We start from the raw sequence: 21,543 nt of genomic DNA, 5'->3' as shown, positions 1-21,543 counted from the left end.
ACAGTATAAAAAATATATACAGTATATTAAACCCGCCACGTAAAATAAAAAAAGTCAAATCCATCAAGGGAGAACAGGCCATAGTATTTTAAAGTTTTAAATGTAAGCCTAGGTCAAGTTATGCCTCATATTAAAGGTCTTTATTAGTAGTGCCAACTCGACTTCAAAAGAAAGACACTTTATGAATAAGACGTTTCAAGTCACATGCTCAAAGTTTGTAATTGCATTATGTTATTCTGATTAATCATGTCTTACTAATACAGAGTCAAACTATAATAGACAGTACAATAATCTACATTTATTTGCAATGGCTGCAAACAGGGATAGTAAATTAAATTTCTGTACTGTATTAAATAATAAGTGATTGGAAAAGCAGGTGGTCAAGTGGTCTAAGGTTGAGTCGTTGAGTCTGAGTGCTAGCACGGGTTCAAATCTTGCCTGTGACCATAACACTTTTTGTCAGTATTGTTGACATTGTACTGTATTGACTCTCCTTCATTCTGTTTACTGCCCCATTATGAATATTTCAATCACATCTGATCAGGATGTAACAGGCCTGATTGAATTGAATGAGAAATCATTTATACGACAGATCAGAACTCAATAAATTATTCAGATCTGATACTAATTGATCATAGAATCAGGACTGACCAGAACTGCTAAATTAGGTGTTTTAACAGAATCTCCATTAAAAATAAAAATAATGTTCAAGTTTACCATTACCAGTTATGAATTATATTAGTATAAAAAGTATTAAAAATTGTATTATTTACAACAATATATGCAACATGAGATAACTTTGTTTTGAATAATACAAATGGATAACAAAAAAAAAAAAATAATAATAAGGTCCAATGGATGGACCTTATAAAATAAATAAAATACAATGCGTTTTTTTCTGAATTGCATTGTGTCACACACTGCAATAATAAATTTTCTATTTACCGTAAATGTGTTTACAATATTACAGTTGTCTGTATTCATGTATATAGTATGCTGGGATAATTTTATGACAACTTTTAAATAAATAAAAAAACATATCTGAAAATACATTTCTTTCTTTGGCTTGTTAGATCACATGTTTTTACATAGCGTTATTACCAGTTTATCGTAACTATTACGTTTATCTTCTCAAATTATCACAAAGACTGGGAACTCCTGGAACTCGGCAATAATCCACCAACAAACTCCATAAGCATTTCTGAAACAAAACGAAAATTCTCAAAAGAGACAATTACATATTTATTATTACTGTACCTACAACAATAAGACATTTTATTATAAATAGTAAAAATTCAGAATAACAATTTACACATACCAAAAAAATGACCAAAAGACTAACTTTTAATATCAATAACTACACTCTATTAAACTAACAATAGTTTCAGTTTATGCAATCACATAGAAAATGTTACACTGAATACTCTTAATTGTTAACAATAATATATATTGCTCCAATAGAAACAGTGCTAATAATGTTTGCCACAAAATACAATTAATAACAGGCCCCACAATGCAGTAGCAAAGTGAAATTGCGTTTTTTGTACAGACACAAAGAAAGGCATAGAGAATATGACACATCAATACAACGCATCTGAAATGAAATACTTAATTGCCAATAATTATCTCACAACCATGTTCTGAGAGCAACATAAACATTTATAATTGCCACAATCTCAAACTTTTAAAACGTAGTTCTGGATAGCCCCCGTAATTACATAGTATAATATTAACAATTACCTCAGGTACTCCATTCGCTCCTTAACGTCTTGTGAAATGTTTTCATTTTTTATCAGTATCAGATAAACGAGCCTGTTGATTGTTGACCTCTGCCTATTTACTTTCAGCCTCATCAACTGAATCAAACTGTGTTTTCCTTTTACATTTAGGCATTTTGAAAGCAAGATATTGGGATAGTTGTGTTTTTAACTTTTCTTGTGGACGGAATGTAACAAGCTCCATAGGATTACCCTGTATTTTGTAACTTTTGTCAGATTCATAACTTTGCAACTGAAGAACAAGATTTGACAAAACACAATTCATATGTGACAGCACATGTTCTTCTACTTTTTTCTGTTTGGCAGATGCAACAAAATTGTTGATTACAGACATGTTGGTTTCCAATCTTGAAACAATGGAGTTAAATCTGTCGGATGCATTGTTTTCTTCAGTTGGTTGTAGGAGATGTTCATTACACTGATCCAAATCTTCATTTAATTTATGTATTCTGAAGATTGGTTTTCCCCTGGTTAAAAGAGGGTGTAACTTGGGGTTAGCACTATCTTTATTTAATCTAAGGGACATATAGAGTCTTCTAGCTTTCTCCCTTATTTTTTGTTTTGTGAGCACATTCCCTCTTCTAGTCTTGACATTTTCTCTGTTTCTACAATCATATGTTGGAGTTATTTTTTTAAATACTTCAATTGGAGACACTTCTTCTGCTATTTCTTCGTTTGTAGAAGTTGACGTACTTTCAGGAAGTGGATTGTAGTTCAAATGTTTTGGACCGTATTGGTGACTGTGCGTCGGAAAGTATTGCAGAACGAAGGTCTTATTTTTGTCTTCCCACACCTTCATTTTGGCAATACAAAAGTGGCCTGCTTTAATTCGCCCTCTTCTCGCACATTTATTTGTTTTCCTTACGGAATGATCTTTGGCAGACCCATCGTGTTGGCAGTAATAGTACAGATTCGAAATTTTATCATGGTTAGACATACCATTTTTCTGAGTGAAATAAGAGCATGTACTTTCCTCCTCTGAATCTTTCCACTGAAGGAACTCCTCAAAAGTTTGAAATGTTTTTATGATCGGTTCTTTTACAGAAATATCTGGATGACTGTGCCTTATATGATTAATCAGAGCTGATTTGTGGTAAAATTCAAAATTACATTCTTCAATCAGACAGGGAGTTTTGCTCTTCTTACCAGTCCCATTTTCTTTGGAGAAGCATTTTTTAACGTGCACTCTGAGATTATCTTCTCTGATGCAGCCAATTTTACAATTAGGACAGTAAAACATATTGGGCTCTCTTAGATGATTGCTTGAACAATTTTTTTCATGTCTCAAACAATTGCTTTTAGATGTGAACAAATAACTGCAAAATTGACACATGTAACTTCTTGACATTGTTGTTGGTTCTTCTAGAGCATGGGCTGAGGAAATTTTTCTGGAATGCATTTCACAACATCTGAAAGAAATATTTATAAAAATCAGATAAATTATGCGAACATTTTAAAATTATAGTAAAAGTTTAATTTATCTTGTGAATTAAGAAAATTATAAAAGAAATTAAAAAAAGAAAAAGAAAAGGTTAGCTAATAACATTACTAAGCTAGCAGAAATCTCTGTTTAGTAAATTTCCAAATCAGGGTAAAATAAGGCATTTAGGAAAAGGGTAGGCCTACTTATGCTTATACAACCACACATAATTTTGTTAATTAAAGAATCGTATAGAATATTGAACAAAAAACAAATTTTTGTTGTTATTGAATTGTTGTGTTGGTTTGTCTTATCGTAACAAGCAGAGCTCACTCGGGTGACTCGTGGGTCAGCAATCAGTTTTGCAGCTGTTTTCCAGAGCCCTATCAAGTACTGCAAGTTTATTAACCTACAAAACCAATATCTTAACTGCTGAATTGATAACTTTAACCTATGCTACTCAGGGTTATTATATTGGTCTTGCTAAAAAAAAACCCCAGCCTAACTACTAGACTGATGACTGTCATACATGTAATCCAAGCTACCCTAACCGAGGACATAGGTACAGTACATCTGGGTATGGTTAGCCTTCATCTAAAGTGGTTAGCTATAGGGTAGTCCAGTTGGCTCTCCGTTAGGGTTAAAGGTTATTTAAGTTTTTTTTTCTAATTTCTGAGAACGAATATATTTGTGTACTTATGCATTACACCTATCAAACATTTAGGATACTAATTATTCTTTATTAAATACAACACAATAACACTGTTGCAAAGTCGGCTGCCACACAGACAGTCGAAAGGATATGTTATGCTTTCACTTTGCACCAATTGATCTATGCCCATTGAGATAACAAAAACCGACACAACAATAAAAAAGTGTTTATTTTTGTTCAAATATGTTTCTTTAATTTGACTACTAAAAATATATGAGTAAAAGGTGGTATAGGTAAAATCCATAAATACCACAAAAAGGTTAGGAAAATCAATTTTCACAAAATACATTGTTGTGGGTACACTGAAATTATGCCCCATTAGATGTAGAAAACTAATATTTATTTATTTACATTCCCACGGTATTGGGGGGGGGGGGGGGTGGGGGGGGGGGGGGGTGGGGGGGGGGGGGGGTGGGGGGGGGGGGGGGTGGGGGGGGGGGGGGGTGGGGGGGGGGGGGGGTGGATTCTTCTCTGTGATTTTTGAAAAAGATATCTGAATTTTCTATTCTGCCATTAAAAGATATTTGAAATAAAATCATAAAATCCCCTCGTACCCTAAAAGAGTATTTATTTTTTTTATTTTAGTACAATTGAGTGTTTCACATAAACAATCTTTCCAATAGCAATTTTTTAAAAAATAATGATACCTTCATTACTGTTCAAAAAATACTTCTTTTTTGCAGAATTTGAAGAGGTTTGGAGTTTTCAAAGGATGCATTTTCGAGCACATCTTCACAAAAGGAATAAGTAGTCAAACTCTTAGAATACTCCCAGAATTTCTATGGCGTCAGTTATGGATTACCCTGTACGTTCTGTGTTTATAAAATGTGAATTCGATTGTGCCAGTCTCTTTTAGGGGTGTATTAACTGAGTGTATCGCGGCCGGTGGCGCAGAAGCGAGCGGAGCAGCTGTGTGGCGTGCCGCAGGAGTCGGGCTTGGTATCGACTCTGTTTCATATTTATAGAACAAGAAGGATGGTGGCACTAAGTTGGGTAATTACTCGCCCAACTGGTCGTTCCGGCACGAACCTCCGCTCGGTGCACATTAGCGTCAACGCCGGCTCGAACCCGGGTCGTGACGCTTTCGGCAGCTGCAGTCTCATCGGTGGTGGTGGGCGTCAGCTGATAACCACGTTCGCACTCAGTTACGTCAAAAATAGATTTTGGTGCGTGTTCTGTAGCGTTGAAATCTTTACCGTCACTCTTCGTGAAGGACCATGGACTGACTGTTTTTGTCCATTTTATGTGAAATTTTAATGAATTTTTTATTACGTTTAGGATGTGCAATTATGAGTCTATAATGAATTAATAAACCGGCACAACGTACCGAAAGCCTTATTGTGTCACATGTTAAAATTTTCATTAGATTACCTATGCTCAGATTGTTCATGAGTTTGTCTATTCTCTAATATTCTAGTTGTCAACGTGGTGGTTGCCACAATACCAACGTAAAAGTGATAAAAAAATTAAATTAAATTATAATTATTTATTAGTATTATTTTAATTATTATTTTATTATTTATTTTAATTTAATTATTTTTTATTTTACAATGAATTTTTTAGTGATCTATTTAATATAATCAATAATATTGTGACTACTTAGTCAGTTTATAACTTTGGACAGTAAAATTGTTTTATAATTTCGTTAAAAGTAAGAGTGACTTGTAAAAGATGTGGAAAGGATTACTAATAAATACATAAAAAGTGCTGTATTTGACTTACACAATCAATTGGCACTTAACGCATGTGTTACTGTGTCACGTGTTTAAAATTTCATACGATTATCTATGCTCAAATTGTTCATGAGATTTTTTTATTCTGTAGCATTCTAGTTGTCATCACGGTTGTCATAATATCAACGTAAAAGTGATAAAAATTTTGATCTAGTATTATAAACAATAATATTGTGACTACTTAGTCAGTTTGTAACTTTCAACAGTAAAATTGTTTTATATTTCCTTTAAAACTAAAAGTGACTTGGAAAATATACGGAAAGGATTACTAATAAATGCCTAAAAAGTGCAGTACTTGACTTACCAATTGGCACTTAAACAGTGTTGTGATGGTAGGGTCTAATTAGAGATTAATTATTTGCGTATTGTTATCGACTTCAGTATTTGCGTGATTATAATGCACATCTGGTACTTAATTTCAGTGAGGCCTTAAAACGCAGCAGTTATTAAAATATTACTTAAGGTTACGTATGGAACGCTTCATGTAATTACTTGTTTCACGTGTGTGTCCACGTATTTTACACAACCTATTGAAATACTGCAAGGACGTAGCCGTGCGAGGGGGTCCAAGGGGTCCGGGCCCCTCTCAATTTTTTAAATTTGTCAATTATCTCTTTAGTAATCGATTATTATTATAAGTCATTTAGTATTATTACTGACATGTACTGCTGAAAGGTCGTTCTCAACAAAGAAACGGGTCAAGAACTTTTTAAGGAACAAAAAGGGGCCTTACTCTCTGTCCACTATGGGAAAAAATCAGTTGTCTTGACCCCTCCTCCCAAATGTTTCCTGGCTACTTTCTTGAAATACTGTTGACCTTTCATCGCGTATGGGACGTAAACATAAATTGCATACAAACGTGACGAAATAGACCCAATCATCCGTCGAAGCCCAGCCTTTCTTGGTGTGGAAGCACAACACCGTTACCGCAGACTGATTATTTATTGCTGTGGAAATTTCCATCATTGCGGAAGTCATTTCACGAGATACGTATCTGTAGAGATGTGATATCCATTAATGGGTCGAAGGCCTTCGCGCGATATTGCAGCGCGTTTAACATAAGTGTGAACAATTTGTGCAGTTGTCGGTGGCCTCGACTTGTGTGTGCATCGACCCTCGCGTCCTCCCACCGACTCCTGGGGACAGGAGTGGGTCGTGTCGAGCAGGATCTCGCTTCCTTCCTTCAAGGTCATCACGCTTGTTGCCCACTAGACTCCTTGTACACCGTGTGTTCGCCACAAGTGCATTTCCGGCCGGACTGGTCTGATTGGTTCTACCGCGGAGGAGTTGCATTACAGTTAGCTTTAACTAAAGCAGATCCGTTATAGGGTTACCTTTGGAGACCGTCCCACTGAAACCAGACAGTTAACCTTTGATGCTCAAAAAGTTGTATCACGGTTTTTTTTCAAAATTCTTGATGCGAGAATGTTTCTTTCAACATTGTTCTATATTCCAGCCGAGAGGTAAAGTTCGAACCGCCCTAGAGTAGTGCGATTACAGTTTCAAATCATCTTTACACTAGTAATCAGGTGGCTTTGCAGAAACATGTTGATGTCGATGAATTCGCGGTACTTACTTTGGTTTAATCCGAAGGCCACTTTTGTTGGAAATGTTTTTTTTACCGGAGACCTATAAAACTACATTATTAGAAAGAACAGACTTTATTTGACTTACTGTCAAATGAATGAGGTCGGGAAAGTGCCGATCGGAAATGCCGCAGACCATCAGTACAAGAATTGGCGGCGCCTTCCGCTTTACTGGCTAAAAAAAAGAAAAAAAAACATCCTTCGAGGTAGTACCAAAATTCAAGCTCAGATCATGTGAGCGCTCGTAAAGGTTATTTTAACTTTGGTTCTAAACCTACTTCAATGGCGTAATAACAAGGAGTAGATAGGGACAGAGTGACCGCATTCTTTCCGGCATCGCTTCCTTGTGCAGAAATACAGAACCGATGGTCGTAATGGCATATAATTTTCACATTGAGTCAAATAAAGTCTTGTTATTTCTAATAATGTACTTTTTTAGGCACTCGGTAAGAAAAACTGTTGAAAAGTTTTGGCCTACGGATAATACCAAAGTACCGAATTTTCTACTTACTGATGGCTTTGATTGTATCAGTTATACAGGAGATGGACGTGGTGTGCTGAAGTCTTGGGCATTACTTCAGTAAGTCCTGAGGGCTTACGCTTGGTAAGCGCCACGTAACTTTGATTGTTACCCTTCAAATATTTGCCACCTGATCTCTCACTGCACTGATAGCGCCGTGTATCAATTTATAACATTGAATGAGCTATCTCTTATGTAACAGATATAATCACCGTCGATGTACAGTTGAATACAGTATCACAGCAAGCCGTCCTAAGTGTGGCTACATCTTCGAATCACTCGGTGCAGTGTTTACGGTACTATTTTTATTCTATGCATTTCTTAAACCGACAGACTTCTAATAAAGGACAGTGTACTTAGAATGAGTGTGTTCATCCTGTGTAGTTTTATTACATTCTGTGTTCACAATCGGTGAAACGGGTAACACATTTTTATATCCCAGTGATCAGGCCTTAATGCTTTTAACGTGTGTTCCGAACCACTCAGATGCTGGATTGCCACGAGATTACCTTAAACTCAATGTATGTACAGCAAAATATTCTTAAGAATTATTCTGAGAAAATGCCGAATGGTGCCACCAGGACGAATTGTTTTGAAAAAGTTCCGCTAAAATATAAGTTTATTTTCTAGGTTTTACAATTATATTGTTGGTAATTTGCCTGAAAAAACAAATATTTACAAAAATAAATTAATAACAGAAAGTCTACATGTACCAAAATTTTAATTTTATATTTCACGCAAAATATTTAGGTTGAAAAAGTGTATACCAAACTTCCCGACATAAAAAATTGTAAAGTTTTATACGAATTCACAAAAAGGGTTAAGCTGTGGTTAACTGAATTTGAATGTATTGATTCATATTTAATATACACGATTAATTCAATTGCAATTCAGAAATTTGTGTGATATCTCTTTAATTGTATTTGATTGTTAACAGTCGTTTAGATTAGCTACTATATTCAGTTGTACTTATTTTATAATTTTAAGAAAAAAGCGGGTTTTAAGTGTATGTTAAATTATATATTATTATTTAGCGCTTAAAAGTTAAATTAATTAAAAAAAAGGATTCTCTCTAAGGCCCTAGTATTTCCGAAAAGAAACGTTTGGTGCAATGAAAACCCTATACGAATGTTGATGAATTTAGTTTCATTTAACCTTTTCCCTTAGTGCATCGTCTCAAATCTCACACCATCACAGAATCCACTCCTTGAATTTGCAGTCCATGTCGTCTGAAGAGATCTGAAAAGTAGTTGATGAAGACATTAAACACGAACTGTTTGCATCGTTTCGACATCTGAGTCCGCTAGACTATGAAAGATCTTAAGATCTGTAAGATTTATGTATTGAAATGTTGACTTGAATAAAGAGTTTTGAACTTGAACTTGAAAGAGCTTTGTTTGGTATACCTGCAGCCACCCAGTAATAAACTAGGCGAGGAGGTGTTCACATTGTCTCATCAGGTGCACAATTAATTAAGTGCACTACGATGTTTTGGACACGATCCCAAAGCACGGCGAAGTAATAGAATTTGTACACAAACACAGCTAGATGGGAGAAAGGGTTTATTCAGTGTAAATCATTAATTTAATTCAATATTTCCTGAAATGTAACACTGTTACAGACTCACATCATCTACGTCTCTCTGAAGAGATTGAAAAAGGTCCAGTAGTCTGGTAGCAGTGCTACGGTGCTAGAAGCGGAAGATAGGAGCTAAACTCATAATTCGAGAAATATGTGATTGTCTCATCAGGTGCACAATTAATTGAGTGCACTACGATGTTTTGGACACGATCCCAAAGCACGGCGAAGTAATAGAATTTGTACACGAACACAGCTAGATGGGTGAAGAAGGTTCAGTGTAAATAATTAATTTAATTCAATATTTCCTGAAATGTAACACTGTTACAGACTCACTCCTGGAATCTGGAATCTACGTCTCTCTGAAGAGATGAGAAAGGTCCAGTAGTCTGTAGCAGTGCTAGACGGTGCTATAAGCGGAAGATAGGAGCTAAACTCATAATTCGTATTGTGTCCACATATGTGTGATTTTTTTTATTGTTAAGTTTTGCTCCGGTTCACTTTCAATCTGACGCTGTCCATAGACTACTTGACTCCTGGAATCTGGAATCTACGTCCCTCTGAAGAGATGAGAAAGGTCCAGTAGTCTGTAGCAGTGCTAGACGGTGCTATAAGCGGAAGATAGGAGCTAAACTCATAATTCGTATTGTGTCCACATATGTGTGATTTTTTTTATTGTTAAGTTTTGCTCCGGTTCACTTTCAATCTGACGCTGTCCATAGACTACTTGACTCCTGGAATCTGGAATCTACGTCCCTCTGAAGAGATGAGAAAGGTCCAGTAGTCTGTAGCAGTGCTAGACGGTGCTATAAGCGGAAGATAGGAGCTAAACTCATAATTCGTATTGTGTCCACATATGTGTGATTTTTTTTATTGTTAAGTTTTGCTCCGGTTCACTTTCAATCTGACGCTGTCCATAGACTACTTGACTCCTGGAATCTGGAATCTACGTCCCTCTGAAGAGATGAGAAAGGTCCAGTAGTCTGTAGCAGTGCTAGACGGTGCTATAAGCGGAAGATAGGAGCTAAACTCATAATTCGTATTGTGTCCACATATGTGTGATTTTTTTTATTGTTAAGTTTTGCTCCGGTTCACTTTCAATCTGACGCTGTCCATAGACTACTTGACTCCTGGAATCTGGAATCTACGTCCCTCTGAAGAGATGAGAAAGGTCCAGTAGTCTGTAGCAGTGCTAGACGGTACTATAAGCGGAAGATAAGAGCTAAACTCATAATTCGTATTGTGTCCACATATGTGTGATTTTTTTTATTGTTAAGTTTTTGCTCCGGTTCACTTTCAATCTGACGCTGTCCATAGAATACTTGACTCGTGGAATCTGGAATCTACGTCCCCTCTGAAGAGATGAGAAAGGTCCAGTAGTCTGTAGCAGTGCTAGACGGTGCTATAAGCGGAAGATAGGAGCTAAACTCATAATTCGTATTGTGTCCACATATGTGTGATTTTTTTTTATTGTTAAGTTTTGCTCCGGTTCACTTTCAATCTGACGCTTGTCCATAGTATACTTGACTCCTGGAATCTGGAATCTACGTCCCTCTGAAGAGATGAGAAAGGTCCAGTAGTCTGTAGCAGTGCTAGACGGTGCTATAAGCGGAAGATAGGAGCTAAACTCATAATTCGTATTGTGTCCACATATGTGTGATTTTTTTTTATTGTTAAGTTTTGCTCCGGTTCACTTTCAATCTGACGCTGTCCATAGACTACTTGACTCCTGGAATCTGGAATCTACGTCCCTCTGAAGAGATGAGAAAGGTCCAGTAGTCTGTAGCAGTGCTAGACGGTGCTATAAGCGGAAGATAGGAGCTAAACTCATAATTCGTATTGTGTCCACATATGTGTGATTTTTTTTTTATTGTTAAGTTTTGCTCCGGTTCACTTTCAATCTGACGCTGTCCATAGACTACTTGACTCCTGGGATCTGGAGTTATGTTCGTCTGAAGAGTTTCGGCGATGACGAAACTCAAAATGAACTCTTTACATAGTTTCGACATTAGGGACACACAGGCTACAAAATACAATGTAATCTTCGTGAAAAATCCAAGTGCTGCACTGATAGGATGGGGAACTGGAGCTAACTCGAAATTCGAAATTGAATCAGCCCTTCCCACTAGAGCTACACTATGTATGATTTTGTAATGTAATAAATAACATTAAGCTAGTTAGATAGGAATGAATAAAACTGGCATTGAATCCGCCACCAATGGGTTATGGGTGAGCTTGAAATAGCGCCTGATCAACGAGGGTTTGTGCTCCTCTAGGGGCCACGTTTCTCTGGACAGAATATAGTGTCTGTGTTGGCCAGGACCAGGGTGACCAGGTCCAAAAAGGAGAACATTAAAGGAAAAAGGAGGATAGCATCACACATTCTTGTAAACTATGTGAAAAAACATTTATTTATTAATTATTATTAAAACAACGCATGTTAAAATTGGTATTTGAGCGTATTATAATGCAAATTAAAAGAATAAACGCTAAAATTTGATTTGGTTGACAATAAATTGAACAGTGGAATAGAATCATACTATTTATGTGTATATTGATGTATACAAGTATTGTTTGAGGCTGTAATTTTTGTATGTGGTATCGGATTTAATTACTCTAAAAATAGTTAGAAATTGTACCTTAAAATAGGAACTGATTTTAACACACAAAAATATTAGTATGATATTTAATAAATAAATACATTATTTTGAAATAATTTTAATTTATGAAAATAGTTTCCATTGAGTCATTGCATCATTAGTAAGCTAATAAACTAACGTAATACATATTAACGCATTGTAATATAGTTAACCTATCATAATGCGTAAATAGAAAAGGAGTAGCGGGTGACGCTAAAGTGGGTCAGTGACACCTTAGAGGACTCAACACGCAACAAAATCTATCAGTTCACAGGCCTCGGCATTACGTGTCCGCTGGAGGTGACTTTTCATGGACTTTCTTCGGGACTTCGAAAGTCGGTAGAACTTTTTAACGAAATGCTACTAGTTTCAAACATTTAAGCGTTCGCATAAGAGACCGGAAATTTTACACTATTTTCAAAAGCCGGAGGACATGTCCTCCTAAAATCGGACGTCTGGTCTCCCTGGCAAGGACTTCTAAGCAGTGTGAGAACCACCAGGGATGAACCGTTAACACAGTCGCTTCAAACCTTTCAAAAATGACCAGTAGTTAGGTGATCGAAACAATAGAAGTGACCGTTAAAATTTCGCAATGTGAACTGTTGAGATAAGCAGAAACAGTTCTGTGGAGATTTGAAGATCGGCTCTATGCACTTGACATCTTTTCCGAGTCGTGGTCCGAAAAAACTAGGAAGAGAAACTCGACTTCCTGTTCAGCGGGACACTCGTTTTACCGTTACCATTAAACACGTGTTACAAAGCACTTTATCTTCTTAGAAATCAATAAATCGTCCCGGGACTGGGTGCCAGGACGTGGGCGGTTTCCTAGGCACCTAGAGCCGGTCTGGTGGGTTCGCTCTCGCGGGGAGGAGGTGAAACTATTGTAACTGGGAGGTCCACAACATTACCATTACTCATTTGAACTGTTTACACAGCTGGTTTCTTATTTAGTTTACATCAGCGTTGGTTATAAGAAAATGTATTTCTCTATAGAAGGGCTCTATAATAGTGTATCCAGCAGTTATCTTTTGATATGTTGTGGACGATTCGCATTTAATAATTGGAATCAATAGACAAATTCTTGATTTACAAATCATCAAGAAATGCAATGGCGTCATATTACACGGTTAGTTACTTGTTATTGAGAGTATTACTCTTCTCTTTTCCGGTTCAGGAACTCATCCATGGTGTAGAATTGACAGTTAGACAGCTTCCCTCTAAGATAACTCTTAAACTATTCTTTAGCATGTCCTTTAACTCCAAGTTTTTCAAGTTTGTAGAGGATCTAGTCATGCCTTAGGCAGTCAAAAGCTTTGCTGAAATCGAGCATAATGCCAGTGACCATGTTTTTTCCTTCCAAGTTATCAATAATGAATTCTGAAAGTTTGAAAATGGCCGATGTTGTAGACCTTCCTTTAATAAAACCATGTTGGTTATCTGTTAGAAGGTTCACAGTGGTCCATTAGTCTTTTCAAAACTACTTTTCTCAATGACTTTGGAGCAGGGTGGGATCAGAGAAATGGGCCTATAGTTAGTAGTAGCCCCTGTGTGGCTTCCACTTTTAAGCTTTGGATATACCTTACTACGTTCGAGGGCTGTTGGAAAGTGTCCTTGAGCAAGGGATAAATTTGTTATTTTGACTAGAGGCCGAGTCAATGCTTAACTGCAGTGTTTCAACATTTTTGCTAAGATTTCATCAAACCCTGCTGATTTTTTAGGTTCAAGACTTTTAATTATGGCCTCAATTTCATGTTCATTGAGGCAACAGTGGGAGGCAACTGGGTTAAATACTGATTTATGATTTGTGGTTGGACTGCAGTCCGCTTTTTTGTTCTTGGCTGGCTATTTAGAGTGTGATCAGCTATGTTTGTAAAGAACTCATTGAGGTGATCGTGGGGAACTATTTGTTGACATTCAGTAACTTATCGCCAAGTCGATGTAAGGAAATATCCGGTTTGTGTGGACCTTCTGTCCACTCTCAGTGGTGGAGTCGTCCTGTCAACAACTTGACCGCAGGACGGCCTTGCGCAATGGGAAACTGAAACCTAACCTCACTTTTTGGGCGATCGGACTGTGTCGTGTAGCTATGCAACGCGATAAGGTTTAGCATTTCGTAGCAAATGCTGCTTTCGTTTCTTTTTGGTCGAGCGTCAGCGAAGCCTTATCAGAAGTTGGAGAAATGTCGTTTCTGCCTGTCTGTCCGTCTATCTGTCTTCCTGTCCGCACGATATCTCGACAACTAACTGACCTACAGACTTAAAATTTTGCACGAAGCTTGATTTCTACATACAGGCGACACTGAGTTCGATTATGGTGCGTGTCACTAAATTGGTTATTCTAATGGTGACTAGAAAATCGCGGAATAAATAGTTGTAAACTAGCTGAGTACATCATAGTATGAAATTGTAACGGTCGACTTACTATTACACGTAACTTATTCACACAGCAAAAGAAAAACATAATAGAGTCAAAAGTAAATGTTAAAAGTCGGTAACAAAATTTGTAGTACTTTCTCTATCTCACCGGAACATTTATATTTTAAACACTACTATGAACCTTAACTCAATAAACAAAAATGTGATTGTAATACTTTAAAAAATACATGAGAAAAAAAACATTTATTTTCTGTATGATTGTCTGTCTGTCTGGCCGCGGGACATCTCGAGAATGGGATGATGTATAGATTTTGCATGCAACGTTGTAAGACGTACATTGTTGTATTTTAGACCGTTATACAATTTTTAAGGTCTACTGTAGATACGTGAGGTCGTATTTGTGAATTTTTAGATAAAGTATTTTCCCATCAAGATAGTAACTTTATGAAATTTCATTCATGAACAGGCGTCTACGTTTATTCATGGTAACGGTTTACTATGAATAAACCGGCAAGCGTTTCCGGTTTATGCCGAGCTTATGTTTTAGACTTGTTCGTTGTCAGCACGGGAAACGTTAAACAACTATCTCGATGTACCGTGGAAAGCCCAGATGCCCTGTACAAGTGATGGTGGGGGGGGGGGGCAATAATAGAACGTGGACGTGGACGGGTACGTGGGCTCAGCAGAACGTAAGAAGAGGAGAGGACCGTTGAGGCGAGCGGACCTGCGACAATTGGCTCAAGTGGATAACGACCGGTTAACAGGGCGGTGGCACTACCTGGTTACTGGTTACTGCCCCACTGTCCGATATAGGAGAGTGTAACAATAACTCAAGGACGGGTCACACCATAACAGACGAATTGGTGTTACCGTCATCCACGAGCCGAGAAAAGGTGGAAAAATGTCACCAATTCATGGCATCCCACTGATGCTCTGTGACTGGGAGGAGTAGCTGACTCAATTGCTTTTGTTATGGAAATAAATTAACACTGAAGTAGCAATCGTGACCGTACAATTCTAAGAACACTGAGTAGAAGGAACAAAAATAGTGCAGAGGGTAATTTTTAAAAGGTCATATACTGCATTCATTTGCCTTGCACTGCAAAAAGAGATACTGAAATAGAATGAACCGTAAATAAAATAGCCTTTCTTATCCTGTATATTCAGGAACTTCTTCAAGTTTTCTTTTCATAAATCTCTTTTCCCCATCAGTCAGTCATGTTGACTGAAACGTCTTTTAAAAACAACTTTAAAAAATACCTAATAAGACAAGCATTCTACTCCATTAACGAACTGGTGAGCGGTGCTCCAGCCTAGTGGACGATATAGATAAGATTGTTTGTAGTTTAAGTTGTACTATTTTATATTTTAAACTGTTTTTAACTGTTATTTAAATGTGTGATGTTGTATTCTTCTGTCTAGTATTAATCGGTTCTATAATATCTGACCATGTTCTATGCATGTCTCATGTCAATGAACAATAGAGAATTTGATTCAATTGATTTGATTTGATTTGATGTGTTTCATTCGTTCTGTAAGTTTTGTCAGCAAAACTTGTATTTCAAATTTGAAGATGATGGTTTTGTAACGTATTGATACAATAGTTGGAAGTATGGATGCATTTGTGTGGAAACAATTTATGTCTAATCCTCAGTTTAGGGATGATGGTTAATGATTATTTTGTAATGTACTGATACAATAGTTGGAAGTATGGATGCATTTGTGGAAACCGTGGAAACAATTTTATGTCTAATCCTCAGTTTAGGGATGATGGTTAATGATTATTTTGTAATGTACTGATACAATAGTTGGAAGTATGGATGCATTTGTGGAAACCGTGGAAACAATTTATGTCTAATCCTCAGTTTAGGGATGATGGTTAATGATTATTTTGTAATGTACTGATACAATAGTTGGAAGTATGGATGCATTTGTGGAAACCGTGGAAACAATTTATGTCTAATCCTCAGTTTAGGGATGATGGTTAATGATTATTTTGTAACGTACTGATACAATAGTTGGAAGTATAGATGCATTTGTGGAAACCGTGGAAACAATTTATGTCTAATCCTCAGTTTAGGGATGATGGTTAATGATTATTTTGTAACGTACTGATACAATAGTTGGAAGTATAGATGCATTTGTGGAAACCGTGGAAACAATTTATGTCTAATCCTCAGTTTAGGGATGACGGTTAATGATTATTTTGTAACGTACTGATACAATAGTTGGAAGTATAGATGCATTTGTGGAAACCGTGGAAACAATTTATGTCTAATCCTCAGTTTAGGGATGATGGTTAATGATTATTTTGTAACGTACTGATACAATAGTTGGAAGTATAGATGCATTTGTGGAAACCGTGGAAACAATTTATGTCTAATCCTCAGTTTAGGGATGATGGTTAATGATTATTTTGTAACGTACTGATACAATAGTTGGAAGTATAGATGCATTTGTGGAAACCGTGGAAACAATTTATGTCTAATCCTCAGTTTAGGGATGACGGTTAATGATTATTTTGTAACGTACTGATACAATAGTTGGAAGTATAGATGCATTTGTGGAAACAGTGGAAACAATTTATGTCTAATCCTCAGTTTAGGGATGATGGTTAATGATTATTTTGTAACGTACTGATACAATAGTTGGAAGTATAGATGCATTTGTGGAAACAGTGGAAACAATTTATGTCTAATCCTCAGTTTAGGGATGATGGTTAATGATTATTTTGTAACGTACTGATACAATAGTTGGAAGTATAGATGCATTTGTGGAAACAGTGGAAACAATTTATGTCTAATCCTCAGTTTAGGGATGACGGTTAATGATTATTTTGTAACGTACTGATACAATAGTTGGAAGTATGGATGCATTTGTGGAAACAGTGGAAACAATTTATGTCTAATTCTCATTTTGGATTGTTCAAAAAAATTTAGATGGCACAATACAAATTGCTGTTTTTAGAAATAAAGAAGAGATGGACACACTATACAAATAAATTTAGTTTGTAATAAAAAGTTTTCTCAAAGATTGATAATACTGTAATTTTATTTCTGTGACATATATGTTATTTCTAAAATCATTGATAGTAAAAAGATTTCATATATATATTCTCTGATGAGTCAATGTACAAAATTAGTTAGATATCAGACGATGAACATTTCTCTAGTTATATAAACTAAAATTCGGTAGCATTGTAAGATTTGCTCATTTGACACTGTTATATGGTTCAAAAATAAATCATTACAATTGGAGAATTGCAATCAATTCTTTTTGCCAGGAGTCAAAAAGTCCTAAGAGATGTGCAATGAAAGCTAATTAGCATATAAATCAATTAATTAGAAAGAGAATTTTAATTATTTTAAATTATAGTTTGTATTGTTATATAAAAATATTTGAAAAATAATCCAGCCTCTTCAGATGTAATATTTTTGTGAAGTTTTAATGTATAAAATGTTGCCAGAACAAATAAAAAGCTGTATTTAAATCTGTGGTGTAAATGCCGCATGGGTTGAAGAGCATTTGAGACTTGAAGCAGAGAGAGCTTTGTCAGCTAAAAGAGATGGTTCCCGATTATAAGCAGCCTTATTGATTTTATGCTTTGTCAGAATAAAATTAACATGAAGAACCACTTATTTCAATTGCGTAACCAGGGGGGGGATGATTAGGGGGATTTGGGGACACTCTAAGGGCCTTACAAAATTAAAACATATACTTCAGTAGTCCATCTTGTTTAAAATACAGTAGTTAAATCTTTTACTTTGATTTAGGCCTATATAATTTGTTCAAATTTGGATTTATTCACATCTTCCGAATGGCATGCTGTGTGGCACGCTCTCCAATCGGAATAATCCACCTCCCCAAAACCAAGTCCTAGTGACTTTGTTTTAACTTTGTAATGTAAGACAATTAGATGAAAAAATGTGATATAAGTTTAATTTGTCGTCATTAGCATCTGTGGAAAAATCAAACAATTAATTTCTTAGAATTTACTTAAGTTATTTTTTTAATAGGGTATACGGTACTTCTTGAAAAATGTTTTATTGGGTGTGTTGTTGTTTTTGCCAATTTCTATTTTTATTCCTGAGAACGTACTGTAATTCCCAAAAAATATTTCATACCGAAGTGACAAACAGAATTCATACAAAAGATGTAGCCTGTAACTGGATTACATCAAAGCTTAGGTGTGGGTGTAAATTAAGTTACAACAATGCTTAGTGTGACGCGTTAAATCTATTATTGTATGGCTCATAACATTTTTTGTCTTTGTTAGTCTTAAAAGTGGGCTTCATTTGATATGACCTTTTGTTGTTGGCTTTTTATAGTTGTGCAATTACTGTCCATTGTTGTTGGTCTAGTGAAATAATTTAACCGCTAGCTGGAATGAACCAACATTTTCTGATCGAGTTCTCCACAGTGAAAACAATTTCAAAGTCTAACACCTTCACTACGTTACGAGTCAAGCGCCAACTTAAACACAGCGGGGATAGGAGTAAGCTGAAATTGCGTGCACTGCAGTCGGATGTGTCAAACAATTTAACGTTCATTATTTTGTTGCACATTTCACTCAACAGCCACTTGAAAAGCTGTAGTTAAAAAAAAAGCAACTTACCATCTGCTTTTGGGAGTTAATATAAGTAGAGTGGAGTATATCCATACTGTCTTGGTATAAAATTTTTGATAATCAACATTTGTGAAAACGGGTTTAGGTTTGAATGAATGTAAATATTTCTCTAAATGTTGAGCAATAGGTGTTCAATCGAGTTTTTTTAATGCCATAGCCACAGTCTTTTAAGGTATCCTCCTTCCTTGAAGGCAGGAAAATAGAAAAAGGAATGATGGAAATTTAAAGTTGTCATTTTGGGCCATTTTGTGACCAGACTGAGTGAAAAATGCCTTAAGAAAAATGATATGATATTAATCATAACTCGTATATGATTTTTATCACTTAAGAAAATACCGAATTTTAAGTATAAATTTAGAAATTACTTGTTTTTATATCAAAATGATGTAATTCCATTTATGTATATTTCATGTTCATACATTGGATATGTATACAATAATTCATTTCCATATCTTCTGTTGTTTTCCATGGGCTTGATTTCAATGGCCCAAATGACTAATAAAAATACAAATATTTGCAATTTTGTGCAGAATGATAGTTACAAAAAGTTTTCTTATCTTAGAGAAGTTTTTTTTAAGTTCAGTGAGTATGAATTTAAAGTAAAATTCACCAAATTATAATTCTATTTCACTTTATTTTTGTTCAATAAAAGCAATTCCCAATCTAAAACCATTTAATTCTTTCAATTGGGCTGCAGTTGTAGAATTTTTTGAGCTGCCTTATTTTGAAGGTACAATTTATACGCATCCAAGTTTCTGAATAGTTTTCCAATGTTATGTTTGGTTATGTAACAATACAGTTTCATGTGTAACATCCTCACTATTAAAAAAAGTAGAGGTGGGTGCTAAAGCAGGACAAAGGATCACATATTGGTTTGACAAGGCAGATGCAGGCAGAGGTTCAATAACATTCATTGTGCCAATGGTGTTGAAGATGCTGTACTTGGCCAGTGTTCAATCTTTATAGTTGTTGTGTAGTGGGCGATGATCTATTTCGAAGCTGTAGAAAAAGTTTTTGTGTGTACTTAAGTGTGTTAATGCCCGAGCACTGTAAACTCTAGACTATGTTACTTTCTATAAATAGAATTCAGATAATTGTGGGCCAATCTTAAAGTCTGGGATTTTCTAGCCTGTGCTTTCGGTTGTGGGGGATTGACTTGTCTCAAAGATGAAAACATTAAATTTTGTTTATCGTAAGTAATAGGTTCTAGACAAACTCATAATCGCAACAGTATAAGTAATTTTCGAAACTTCTGTAATCCATCTAAAGTTACCTCCATGAGTGAATTTAAATACAAAAACAAAAACAATTCAAAATGTTGAATGTTATCATCTGCTTAATACAATTTATTGCTTTCTTGACATAAGTTGGGGTTAGTTTTAGTTTAGGAAAATCAAATGTATACCTAGTAGTTTTATTGTATAAAAAAATGTATCAATGAAAATAGTTAGTTGTAACTTTTGGAGAAGGTTTCAGATTGTTCTATGCTTTTGTGAATTCAAAAACATTTTTACCTTAGGAAGTTTGTATAGAAAAGGATGAGATTCAATTAAACTGTTTATAGCAAAGATATGGTTGGCACTTATACCAAGTGTCATCGTTTCATTTAAAATTGTTACCATTCCACCAAATCAGTAGTGGAACACAAATTAATATACATACATCCTTAATTCATTCACAAATTTTTCTACATAAAGCGCCATAGTCAATCTCCATATCGACAGTTTAATTCTTAGGGTAAAAGGGAAAAAATAGAATGGTAAGTCAAAGTTAAAAGTAGGTGACAACATTGATTTAGGTGTAAGTCGTGATTTAGGTGACAAGTTTGATTTCAGCGCAGTTTTGCGTTATAGCACCCTTACATAAAGCACCCTCCCTAGATCACGGGAACTTTTGTAATTTTAAAACTGATGAGAAACCGAACTCAGTGAATAAAAACGTGCATGAATAATGTGACAAGACATCCCGAGATATATATTTCATTCATAAAAAATTGATGGCCAAACACAGAAAAGGAAACAGAAACAGGTAAAATTATATAACCTCTGCCTCTTTGAAGTCGGTTACAAATATAAATTTTTGTTTCAGATATTTTGAGAAAAATTTCATCTGCAGACTTAAATTTTGGGTGAAACTTCATTTCTACATAGACAAGAGTTTGTTTTATGATGGTGCATGTCAAACTATAGAAATTTGGCTGAACGTAATTTTTGTGTACATTTTTTTTGTATGTATGTCTGTATATCTGCTTACAGAACATCTCTGAATGAAATGATTTATAGATCTGAAATTTTTCATGCAACCTCAGCGATGCATGTTATGTGACATAAAAATAAGTAGTGTATTGACAGAAATAATGCAGTGTTGCCATTACTCATGGTGCTCTATATTTCCGTTGAATTAGTTTTTACTTTTTTTATCAGCATTCATAGCTTCGGGTCTCTAAGTCCGTAAGATTTGATATATGAAAAATATTTAGGCTTGTTGTAGCTTGCTTCAAAACTGCTATGAGATATTTTCCATTCCGTTCTTCTTTGATAGAAACCTACTGTAGGTTTGTTCTTGAAGACCATAC

General features: G+C 35.6%; 2 protein-coding genes across 2 annotated transcripts in view; one reads left to right on the top strand and one right to left on the bottom strand.

Annotated features, from left to right (window-relative positions):
• Positions 1-1,038: 1,038 nt before the first annotated feature.
• LOC124367790 lies at positions 1,039-3,196 on the bottom strand. Its single transcript, XM_046824903.1, has 2 exons — positions 1,741-3,196; positions 1,039-1,201 (listed from the first exon to the last, which is right to left on the bottom strand). The coding sequence occupies exon 1, from the start codon at positions 3,175-3,177 to the stop codon at positions 1,834-1,836; it is 1,344 nt and encodes a 447-aa protein (XP_046680859.1). The 5' UTR covers positions 3,178-3,196; the 3' UTR covers positions 1,039-1,201; positions 1,741-1,833.
• A 3,358-nt stretch (positions 3,197-6,554) lies between these two features.
• LOC124368280 (golgin subfamily A member 5-like) overlaps positions 6,555-21,543 on the top strand; it is a 41,010-nt gene continuing 26,021 nt past the window's right edge. The window contains exon 1 of the mRNA XM_046825554.1: positions 6,555-6,831. The gene's annotated coding sequence lies outside the window, so the exon portion shown is untranslated. The remainder of the gene's footprint in view (positions 6,832-21,543) is intronic.

This window comes from Homalodisca vitripennis, chromosome 8 (genome assembly GCF_021130785.1).
Source record: "Homalodisca vitripennis isolate AUS2020 chromosome 8, UT_GWSS_2.1, whole genome shotgun sequence".
In the NCBI taxonomy this organism is placed as follows: domain Eukaryota; kingdom Metazoa; phylum Arthropoda; class Insecta; order Hemiptera; family Cicadellidae; genus Homalodisca; species Homalodisca vitripennis.
Note: the sequence above shows the minus strand (reverse complement) of the source record. Positions and strands in the feature narration are given on the sequence as shown.

Bases quoted from the DNA above. Each gene is read 5' to 3' on its own strand.
- LOC124367790 (XM_046824903.1), bottom strand. From the start codon at position 3,177: ATGCATTCCAGAAAAATTTCCTCAGCCCATGCTCTAGAAGAACCAACA.